Source organism: Neofelis nebulosa, chromosome 2 (assembly GCF_028018385.1).
Source record: "Neofelis nebulosa isolate mNeoNeb1 chromosome 2, mNeoNeb1.pri, whole genome shotgun sequence".
In the NCBI taxonomy this organism is placed as follows: domain Eukaryota; kingdom Metazoa; phylum Chordata; class Mammalia; order Carnivora; family Felidae; genus Neofelis; species Neofelis nebulosa.
Window position 1 is genome coordinate 22,696,162 of NC_080783.1, and position 12,631 is coordinate 22,708,792.

The following is a 12,631-nucleotide window of genomic DNA, read 5'->3' on the forward strand; positions in this document are numbered from 1 at the left end:
GAACAGCTAGTTTAGTTCCTTTGTTACTTCCTAGTATAAAGTAGTATCCATGAAAATAAACAGGCACTGTTAATCTGATGGGATTTTATTTTAATTTGGCCTATATTATTTGGTTTAATTATAGAATTTTTCATTTTTAACAGGGGTCCCCTTTTATCAGAGCCTTTGCAAACTTAGATTTCTTTTACAAATTGTATTCTATCTATGTCAAAGACTGATTTTAGATATGCCAATATTTTATTGTTCTTGTCTACTTGTAACTCTGTGTTGTCATGGTGATAGGTCCTGATATCACATTTCTATAGACAATTAGCTGAAATAAATCTTTGCATCCAACACATTTATTGGAAAGGAAGATGCAAATGAGTGATGTTTTCTTGTTAAACCTGAACATAGTAAAATGTAGAAAAAAGACCACAGGAAAGCAACATATTAATATTGCCTTTGCAAATAATGAGCTATGTCATTATGGTCTTTTCAATAAGTTTCAGTTGTCCTTTGTTTTATCATCTGTAAAATAAGGAAGTTAAGCAAAATAATTTCAAAGTTCTTTTTTAGATCAAAAATTCTATAATCAACTCTTAAAAGTAGGAAGGATCTTCACTACAAAAAAACCCCAAAACATAATGCTTGCCTTTATAAATAGGAGAATGTACACAAACTCATATACTAGAAAGCTAGTCTCATACCAAGAAGTAACAATGGTAGTCAAAGGTCAATATTAAAAGGATTGAAAAGTACCAAACAAGTAATGTTTAATTAAAAAAAAACACAAAAAAATCTATAAGCAGGTAGAATTGTTAATTAAAAATTGATATGTAATACTATAATTTTCAAGTTCCCAATACAATTAATTTTTCATAAGATGTATATGATGACATTATTGCATCTACCCTATAGTTAGTTATAACAATTAAACTTATTTGGGTTTTGTTTATGGTCACATACATAATGGGGGGAAAATTAAAAGTTGTGTTCATTGGACTTTTTTCCACTTTAGACAGCTTTATACAGGCATAAAATAATATATGAAAACTTTTTTAGGGGATGAATGATTTTTCTTGTTACTTTAGTACTTTATTCACTCTTTTCATAGTGTCATTAAATCCTTTCAAAGAAAGCTTTATTGTGATATATTCTATACAGCAGGCTAGAGTCAGGAAATTGACAATGGAGGTGTGTTGGAGTGAAATTACTGATGCTAATCAGCAGTGATGATAAAAGTCCAAAGTACAGACTCTAAAATAAGCCAGTCCCCAATTAATGCCATTTTTGAAAAAGATGCTCTGGATAAGCCAACCTACTAATCACTTCAAACTGTCTCTTAGTTATTTGTTTCAAGCTCTTCCTGGAAAGCTTGGCAAAATACAACTAAAAAAATAAACCAGTAAGTTTTTCTTGTGCTGTCCTTCATAAAACACACTGCCTGATGTATAAATCAAGCTGTAGGAAAACAAAACTAAGCAAAAATATGGTCAGGGAGAATAAGGAGGAGTAGAAAAAAGGATTTACCTAATCTTAAAGTAAGATTTTCTTAAAGAAAGAACATTCCTGGTCCCTCAAATTTCTTTCACACACACACGTAAACACACACACACACACACACACACACACACCACAAATCAATGCATGTATGGAACAATTTCTATTGCGAAGGTATGTATTAGAGTATCTACATAATCTGCATAAAATATGAGACCTGAGCTATGAAATAAGATGTAAAATAACAGAAAAAAATTATCCTTGCTGATGTCATACCATTGACAGATTACATATTTCACAGTGAGTAAAACCACCATTAAAAATGGACAAATTTTGAACATTTCCAAAATCATGTACAATTGGAGTGAAAGTCTGAAAGGGAGACTACCAGGTCTCTCTTTTCAGTTTCATTTTCTCACACTATTAGAGAGTAAGGAACAGGCAGTGATGTCTGCAAACAGCTGATGGCTGACCTCAAGTCTGGGGTAATCACTAACAGTGACAAGCTCTGCAAATCTCGGATGTGACTGCAAATCAAACACCGATCACCCCCTGTACACAGGGCACAGAAGCCCAGTCACAAATCTCTGTAGTCATACTTATCACACAGTTATCACCATTAACAGCAGCATCTTGTAATATGAAGGACAGCAATAAATATCAGTGGGCGAGCATGAAAAACTATTCTTACGTACAGTTATCCAAAGGGCTAGCTGACCATTAATTCCCTTAAAATTTAAAGCAAGAGACTTTTGCTGACTGGAAACAGATTATTTTACCTCATCCACGGGTTAACTTGGAAGCCATATAATCTTACAATTGTACTCCCTCATGTTAAATGTGTTCAAAGAAAAGGATCCTTCCCAATTATCACAAGCTTTTGAAAAAATAAAATGATTTTAAAAATCTGATCTACTCCCATTTAGGGAAGTTCTATACAACTAAAAATGCCAAGTGAGCACAGTGTAAAAAAAATGAGAAAGGGTGAGAGGAATTTTATAAATTTAAGTTTTAACAAAATTAACTTCTAATCTTTGAAATTGGTCAGAGATTTGAATAAATTAAGTAGAGCTTCCACATTTGCTTACAAAGATGGGAATTCCCCATGGAGAATACCCACTTTGAGTCTGTTCTGCATGCTGGGGCTGACACTCAGATGAGCAATAGGCATTACTGATTAGCATTACTTAATTTTTGATATTTTGTAGCAACTTGAAAGGCTAAGCCATTCCTGAATTTACTTAACGGCAATTTTAATATTAAAACCCGCCAACATGCTCTGCAAAACAAACTATTTTACAGAGTCAGCAGGTTTAGGAGTTAGTCTTCTCAACTTCTCAACAAAGATCCTCAATTATCTTTGTTGTATGAAATTACGATGTTTTCTAGGACCTTTTTTGGTGGAATCGTACAAATGCCCCTGGTAACTCCATTAACCATTTAATAGTTAATCTTTTGTAAAGAATCTTTTAAAATCCCACTCATATTTTCAAAATCTACCTATTTCTGTTATTAAAATAACTGCAACCCTCACATCTCTGGACAGATGTATTTTGTACCCCATTACTTAGTGCAGAAATCTTAGTTTCTGTGCCTTTCATAGAAATTGATACAATGGCAGGGGGTGGGTGGGATGCAGAGAATTGTGTTTCTGTAAAGTGTTAACTCAGTCACTCAATTGAGCTTTCTTCATAGCTTCCATTTTCTCCTGTTTTTTTTTTCATATATTTGATCATTAGCTCCTAGTACGTGTTGCCTTCCATTCTTTACCCATATTAAAACAAACTGACATCAAATAAATCTCCCAGACCTAAATTCAAAAATCCTTTCTATCCAAACACTTTTACATATTTAGTATCACCATATTGGATGTTAATGATGGGAGGGGGCACAGATTAATGAGAAACCTGGAAAACCTGTCTTCCTACGAACATACCCATTGAAGGCAAGTCAATTCTAAACCTTACCTGGCATTGACATTATAGGTGTGGTGATTTGACACAATACTCCAAGTGATCACTTTTCTGTCCACATTGCTGCTTTCTTCAAGATTTAAATATTAAATACAAAATCTTGGGCAAAAACTAGGCCGCTTATCCCAGCCTGAAAACATGCTTTCTTAAAGCGACAACATATATACAAAATATGCAGCATGAGAAAATAATCACACTAAGTCCTTTAAAAATAAAAATCAGCTGCTTGACCAACTACCTTCAGTTCATAGTGGGAGAAGCACCGAGGCCAGTGCCTACAGAGGAAGGCATGTGGTGGGCAAATCCAGATCCTGAGTTAGGGACACTGGGTGTTGCCTACAGAAAATCACTTAAAAAAATTTTTTTTTCAACGTTTTTTATGTATTTTTGGGACAGAGAGAGACAGAGCATGAACGGGGGAGGGGCAGAGAGAGAGGGAGACACAGAATCAGAAACAGGCTCCAGGCTCTGAGCCCGACGCGGGGCTCGAACTCACAGACCGTGAGATCGTGACCTGGCTGAAGTCGGACGCTTAACCGACTGCGCCACCCAGGCGCCCCCAGAAAATCACTTTAAAATGAGGCTGGCTATGCAAAGGCTGAAGTAAGATCTCTTGCAGCTACATATACACTAAATCGGTGTAAGTTTTTAAAGTACTAAAAAATAAAAAAAAAAATCCAAAAAAGGCTAATTCTTCCTGAATGGGAGTTATAAAAATACTGAGCAAAATAAATCATTTCTCCCTTTGGGAAACTCAGCATGACATAGTTAAGCACAGAGCCAAAGCTGATAGAGTCTGTGTTTCCAATCAACTTTCTTTTTTTTTTTTATGAAACGCTATTGTAATTTATTATTTATACTCCTATGTCTTAAGAAGTAGGTTCCAGTGTCACTTTGCCTGGATATACATAAAAGAAAGATGAGAGAACCTACTACACAGTGACCTTTATCTTAATACAATATTACCAGAATGCTGGAAATTTTAGAGTTTTCTAAAATAGTAGAGAGAAATCCATTTTCAAAGCTTGCATCAGTAAATGTTGAAAAAAATTCTTTATAAATAACATTATTCTTATCAGGTGACACATGTGGATCAATTTACATTTGAATATAGTAATCAGAAAAGATTAAGTAGGGACATACATTTTGCAACTGTATAGAGTGAGACAGAGCAACTAAAAAACCGGGTGGTCATTGTAACACTGGCATGGAGATGGAATCCAAGATGAGCCTTGGTTAGGAAGGGGTAGTGAGGAGGAGGAAAAAGCAGGATGGAAATAGAACATGAACAATGTGTGTCATCTTTAGGGACCCAAAGAGCACTCTTTATCTGAATTTTGAGTGCTTCTTTAATTAAAATGAAGAGATCAACATGCAAACAAAAAGAAACTAAGCATTTTTAAGGGAACTCGAACTTTTTTTATTCTGTGGGTTTAATTAAGATCTGACCTATTATGTCAATTCACCAAAAACGCACCGAATGGTCCACATGGTTGCTGGCATTGGGAACAGAAGAAAACCCTGTCCCCTAGCCTCAAAGAGTTCACTGTCTAGTGGGAGAGACAGGTAGTTTAATATTCTATTATTGCAGTGTGATTGAGGCAGTAGAAGTGGTGAAGAGCTTAGATTCTGCAGCCAAGCTGCCTGGGTGTGAATCCTAGTTCTACTTTATAGCTGTGTGATGTTGGACAAGATAGATACCTTACACTTTGGTGCTTCAGTTTTCTTATCTGTAAAACAGTGCTAATTAAATTTTAACCATCGTAGTGTTATTATGAAATGAAATAAGTTGTAAGACACACAGAGGTATTGATAGTATCGGGCTATGATTTCTGTTCCTGTTTATAATGGTATGTGCAGCATGCTGTGGGAACATAGAGGAACGTTGTGAGACCCAGCCAGGGATGCAGCATGGAACAGTCAGAGAGGGTTTTCCAGTTGAGATGAGATTTAAATGGGGTTGTGAAATAGCCTAGTAGGACTTACACAGGGGTGCAAAAGTTAAAAGTATAAGACAGCACTGCAAGCACCCAAGGAAGAGAAATCACTGAGAGTTTGAGATACTTGAAGAAATCAATGAGTAGAATCGAGACTATATTAGGAATTTAGATTTTTATTTTAAAGACTTTCCTGAATGTTTTTATCCACATGCATGTTGCTCATTTCATTCTCTGTTTTCTGCAACAGCCCCACCTCTCTAGCCATTAATTTTTCTTCACCTCCATTCAGTTCTATACTTGGCTACAAGGTAATCTTACTGAAAAAACACTTTTAACTGGGCCATCTCTATGTACAACCACCTGCATTTACCCCTTGTTATTCTTTAGACTGAATCTAAATATTTTTGTCTGGTATTCAAGTTCCTCTTTCCTCTGTCCAAAAAACAAGTACAAATTTTCCTCTCTCTTATTGTAATAGCATTCTAGTAATTTCCAGCTTCCTGTTATTCCCATCTCCCACCTCTCTTTGCAGATTTCACACTAATCTCTGATCTTGCTCAAGCAGTTTCTTCTTTGGAATTTTAATCTATCTCGATCAATTTTAAATTACTTAAGAATAGGCTCAACTTTGACCATGCTGAAGAAAAAGAAAGTTTCTCTGACCAAACATCATATCATATTTATATGCTTCTGACAGCATAGTGCCTTGGCGTTGAGCTTCACGAACACATACTTTTAAACTGATTTTCCCCTCCATTCTCTTTCTATATTGTTCATACCTTCTTTGTGAGTGGAGATTTTGCCTTATAGGTATCTTACTTTCCAATGTAAGTATGTCTACAGTATCTTGTATATCTAATAGCCTAATAAATGTTTGTTGGATGAATATATTATATGTAAATATATCTCCTATTAAGCCTTCTTAATAACATGCCAAGATAATTATGTGAAAGTTCCATATATCTTTTGAAATTAGTTACTTGTCTCTTGCAAGCTAAATTGGAAGAGAATCAAGATGATATGATGGCTGATATTTACTTAGATATATATAGGTCACATAGATAAGTAGAACATTTATAAAAAGTATTGGATTTCTTTCAATGCAGTGACTTTAAGGTTGAACTTTCATTGTAAAATGTGGGCGAAGACATAGAAGAACTGTGAACTTAGAGTAAATCCCTGGACATTAGAGTTTAGAAGGAAGAGAACAAGTATTTAGTCAATATCTGTTGTGTACCAATCATCACAAGGCTGCTAATTTTGCATAAATTATCTCTTTCACTCATTCTAATATATCTTCCCAAGAAAAGACGTTATTATCATGGCCATTTTGTGGCCAATGCAGCTCAAAAACTTAAGAAGTCCTTTCAAAGACTTACATGATGATAAATTTGGGATTTGAATCCAGATCTATCTGACTTCTGAGCCAAAGTTCTCTGAGAGGTTGTTAGAATGGCAGTATTGAGAAGTAAGTTAAATAACCTGACAGTTTTGGACAAGTAACAAACTTTCTTGGACTTAGTTTTTCATTCTTATGAACTTTCCCTAGATAACCACTAAAGCTCTTATAATTCTAAATCCTGGTGGAAAAGTGGCAACTGTTTTCTTTCATTCTTTTTTTTTAATCACATTTAAAAATCTTAGGGCATAGAGAGTCAGGTAGAAAAGTTGTACACATCAGGGTTGTGTGTTGACTATAGCAGGGACATATAATTAAAGTGAAGTAATTGTCAACTTTTTCTTTATATACTCTTATTGTTTGACATGGCAAAATAGGTATTACATTTATAGTAAATTTAAAAGTCTAATAAATAGAGGGAAAACTGTAGCCTCTTTAGTGGTGAGTTGACTAAATTCAAATAATCAGACAATATCTATCTTTACTTATTTATTAAATGTTGATGACAAAATTATATAAATCTCAGAAACTTTATTCATTGTACTTTTTTTTGCTTGGGTTAGGCTATTCTACAATGCCTCCTTGCACTCTACTCTCAATAAGTATGCATGTGAGAAAAGAGTGATACGATTCTAGAACCATGTGTAGAATCAAATCGTGTTGACTACTTGCATTTAGGTTAATTATTCTAAAAGCGTAATAGTTAATGTCAAGATGTATATTTTAGAGACCATAAAGCTGTTAATAAATGTACTATACTGTTAACAATTGTTTGTTATAAATAATGATTTTACTAGATTCTCAGTCTTTTACTTCTCAATACTGTACAACAAAGTATCGTCCGTGAAAGAGAAAAGTCTAGGATAACATTTATGTATAGGAAAGTTGAATGTAATCATTATTAAATTTCTTCTCATGCCATAAGGAATCTAGTTAAAGTATTGGCTATTCTTGGGTAAATTACAACTAGCTTGAACCCATAACCTGGAATGGACCGAATGCTATGAAATGTCAATACACAGAATACTCTGATCATGATCAGTTTAAACCTTTTATCCACATATTGACTTCTTCTAGAATTTGACTGTTGTAGAAAAGGAAGTTGGGTTAGTGCTAAAAACTGAACATTCTTCTCTCAGTCACACTAAAAAGTAGCTATATCTTCTTTTGCTTATAAGGTTCTAAGCACCTTTCACAGAACTTGGTTAGATGAAATGAAAGTCTTTCATATCAAGCCATCAGAATGACAGACACTCCAAGGCACAAACTGCCATTACATTTAAGGAGAACATTTTGATATATTAATTTATACCTTCAGGGTTCAGATCTGGCTTATAGGACATCCTAATTAAAACTAGCCATTTGAGAAAAGAGACTCAAAGTGAGATAAAAATGAATTCCAAATTACTTAAAAATATGACACAAGCATAAAATAAAGACTGTGAAATACTATGGAGGCTTGAAAAATGGTCTTTTTTTTACTACCTTTGACAGGGACTAAAATTCAGTTCTCTTTGGGGTCCTGCAAGCAAAAACTCTAATGAGCAGAGAACACAATGCGGATGGTACTCTACAACAAGTAGTCCTAATGCATATTCGTAATATAAAGACCATAGCTCAGAAGTGCATCTCACTTGCACTTGCATTTCCACACGCTAAATATAATTCTAGACTATAGTTAAATGGCTCCAAACACAGGCAAATAGATCACACGCATGTGCGCAAGCAACACATGCGCGCACGCACACACACACACATACACACACACAACTTTACAAAATTTAAACATTAAACACATAGTCTACAAACAAAATGATTTCCCTCAGAGAACATACTTTGTAATAATAGAGAAGAAGTGATTAAGGGCAAAAAATGCTATTAAGCATACTCCATACTTCTGTAGGAAGAGGTTATTATTGTGAAAACTTATAGATATTGGATCAACAAACCACTTGGTTATTTGCTGACCACAGTGGTACTTAGCTAACTGGAATCATATTGTAAATTAAAGGGAGATTTAAAAATAATTTCTTCCAACTTTAATGTAGTAATCTACTATGTATGTGGTATGAAAAGTTAGTACTCAATAAATATGGAGGGTAACTCATACCTTAAATTCCTCCAAGATTTTGTAATTTTTCCCATGATATTCACAAAAGTTTTTCACTTCTTTGCACTCAGGGCAGCATCCATTGTGTTCCACTTTAGTACACTTTGGGTGAATTTTAGGGCATTCTGGCTGATCACAAACAGGTCCATCCAGAGCACAGACACATGGACAGTTGGAATGCCCTGGGAAAAATCGTTCTCCCAACTTGTATACAAAGCCGCTGTCATCCACACACCCTTTCCCTCGATAGTCATCAAAGATCAGATTGTCATTACTGGAGGTCTGGTCACCTTCATCAGCAGGATAGTCTTCATGACTGATGGCAGCAGAAGTGACTAATCCAAGGATGACCAACAGAAGTATGCAAGCTTCATGAATATGAAGAGCCATCCCCCTCCTCAAAGGCTTCTGGATGTGCTCCTAATATTAAATATACTCAGCTCCTTCCATGGGAATACAAGAGGGGTAGGCTGAAAATAAATATTTGAAAAGAATAATTTGACAAATATAGAGAGAATATGGATTTATGTAAGTCCATGTTCTTAACCTTTTTATTTGGAATCTATCTGAAAGATACTAAGACCTCAAATAGACTGAGTTCATGCAACTATCTACACTTTATTATAAAGTTTGGAGAGTTTATTCTTGGCATATAAGCATTAAAATTTGTCCATCATTTCACGTAGGAACCTTAGGCTTGAATTTGCCTTCTGAATTTCAAAGATCTGGCTATGTTTAAATTGTACGAAGTGGTTTACTGAGCCTCAAAAGGTGATTACGAGTAGTTAAAAATGGCTCAAGAATGTCTTAATTCACATTCTCTATTATTCTTTGAAATGGATTAGTCAGTGGTAGAATATATGCTACAATTATCTGTATAAAAACTAAGAGATTAGTGAGAAAACTTCTACTTCTAAAAGAAAGGGAAGAGACCAATAGTTGAATACAAATTACAATTGAGATGAGCTAGTATAAAGGCCTTCCTACTTGACACCCATAATTGGAGAACAACAATGATCTCAAATGGGATATTCATTTCAGAGAACATAAATCTGGATTTTAAAACATAGCTTAGAAGAAAAAATAGTGCAACTATTCCATAGTGAATAAGGGAAAGAAAAATGTAAATAGTAAATAGTACACTACAACTCCATGTATTCAAAAGGATTTGCTAAAAATAAATGTATTTGTATTGTCCACAATTTTATTTTACTCAGGAAGTAAGCTCCTAGTGGGCAGGAATGATGTACTTGTGATTTTTTTTAACAGGAATTTGAGTCTATTATTCATGGAATACTACTTGAATTAATTACTTCAATATAGTCTTGAAAATATACCCCTCTTTTGATATCTCAAACATATTTGATTTAGGCAATTTGCACAAAAATGCCAATATAAAACTGTTTATTGAAATTCCTTAAAATAATAATGAGTTGTTGCCATTGACAGAAAGTATAACTAATTAATTTGGTGACATTGACTCATGTAAACTTCACTTAGTGCTTGGTGTGCAGTGTTGGTAATGGGCTCCTATTTAAATGTTTAGAGTGACTAACTCATACAAAGGCTCTGGGGAAACTGTGACTTTAAAGAGTAATAAATAAAAAAAAAGTGTTGTTAGATAGTTCACTTGTCTATTTAAATTCTATTGGCTTTATGCCAATATTGCTAATATTGTATATAGGACATTTTCAGATCATTTATAAATGTTGTGTGTTCGTATAATTTCAGATTGTAAGGAGTAATGATCAATCATCTCTTTTCAGTATGACCTATACAGACGATAATTTAAAAACAACAAAAAGATAGCATTGGGACACTTCATCAACTATTATATTTGCATTTTAAGTAATATATGCAAATTATAGAAATAGTACAATGGAAGGTAGTATATTTATGCCCTCCTTTAAGAGAAAGCTGCTTTCTGATATTAGAATTCCTTTTGGGTAGGTAATGATAAAGGAGATAGATTTATTTTAAAATATGTCAAAAATAATGAGTCATGACAGAACAAAAAAAGATGCAAACCTATAATTCTACTTGAGAAGCTGGAAGCTCCCTTTGACAAAGCATTTTTTTCCTTTAAATTACTACAGAGACCACAAATATAACAGAAGCTTCTGAAAAAAGCATAAATATATTTTACTGATTAAGGCATGCATTTATACATCTCTCACATATTTATAAAGTTTATCTTGGAAGAAAAGGAAGCTATTGTGCTTCCTTGTAGTATTCCAGTAGTGTCTGTCAATACATGCAAGATAAGCCATATAAAATACACATATCATTCTGCTTCAAAAGGACATAGAAAGAAATTGATCTCTTTGCAAGCTACAGGTAGGCATTAATGTATTGTGTTATGGTAAATGTAAACTTAAAGGTAAAAATAGGGGTATAATGGCTACTTTATATAAACCTTAAACGTGCTTTTATTATATGAAATACATTTTTAAATCTGCATGTAGAAAACAAGGTTTTCTTTTTAATATAACAAAGTTCCTAGGGTATTAAAAATTCCCTTTTCATAATAGAGCTGCTTTAGTGCAGTTAAAAACACTATTTAAGGGAAGAAATATTAGAGAAATCAAATAAAATGTTTATCTGAAGATTTTTAATAAGTAAGCAAACACTGCTAAACTGAGGATCACTTTCCAGCTAAACTTTCCCCCCTCCCCATACTGCTACATATGATTTTAAATGACTGCATCTATTTCTTTGAGAAAACAAACATAACTCATGTCATAAGATACACTTACCTAATCACTCTGGAGGTTAATGGTGGTGGTGGGAGTCATTGACCAACATGAACTAAAAGATCAGGTATGTTTTAGGAAAGCAGTTCCTCTTTAGTTATCCAAAGAATACATTTTCAGGCATGAATTAAAGGTAATCCATTCTCTCTACCTCCCATTTCAAAACACAGTCAAGAAGCAGTCTCCCGCCCTTCCAGAGAGAAACACAGCAGACACACATAAGAAAGATGCTTTGGACCTGTCTTCAGAATTCAAAGCAAGAAGCAATGCTGGTCCTGTAGAAATCCAGACCCCAGTAGCAGAATCATGTTGAACTTATATTTAGCATTTTCTCAGATCCTTCTATGAAATTTACCGGCTGATTACACCTCCTCCACACATGAGTTCACTTACACAGTGTTTGGTACGGCAGTAGAGGTGATTTGGCTAGGCTCTGAGGATCACAAACAGCAATAGCATGCTGTAGCTTAAAGCCCACTCCGCTGGCAGTACCATCAGCATCATCCACAATATGTTTCTTGAATCCCCTCTTACACACCAGAAAATACTAACTGTGGACGTGAAAGAAAGGAGCAACTTTAGCTGGGTTTCTGCATCACTGAGAGCAGTTTGCAGACTGCTGATTTGGAGCTCATTCGCCGGCAGTCGGGAATTCCTCAGCACCACGGACAGCGCCAACAACTGGCTTCAGAGCCCAGCACGGTCGAAATCCGGAGCTGCTGCTTTAGACCAGGCTAGCGTGTTCTCTAAAGCAGTCCCACTTTATACAGCTGATGCATGCATTAGGAGAGGGAAAGCCCTTTTACATACGAGATACTTATTGGTATTGAAATTACAATAAAAACACAAAACATTGTAATTATACCTAATGCATTCTTAGATGGGCTGCAGAGATGAAAGTTCCGGAAAAGCGTTGAATTTAGATTTAAGCCATCTGCAGTCTTGATTATTATTAATAGATAAGGCATAATCAT

At 34.6% G+C, this 12,631-nt stretch overlaps 1 protein-coding gene across 2 annotated transcripts in view; it reads right to left on the reverse strand.

Moving 5' to 3' along the window:
- VWC2L (von Willebrand factor C domain containing 2 like) overlaps positions 1-12,386 on the reverse strand; it is a 160,972-nt gene extending 148,586 nt beyond the window's left edge. For both annotated transcript variants that reach the window (XM_058706028.1, XM_058706038.1), the window contains exons 1-2: positions 11,661-12,386; positions 8,905-9,374 (exon numbers count right to left, since the gene is read on the reverse strand). In XM_058706028.1, the coding sequence (XP_058562011.1) occupies positions 8,905-9,294 (390 nt within the window). In that variant the 5' untranslated portion in view covers positions 9,295-9,374; positions 11,661-12,386. The remainder of the gene's footprint in view (positions 1-8,904; positions 9,375-11,660) is intronic.
- Between the last annotated feature and the right edge of the window lie 245 nt (positions 12,387-12,631).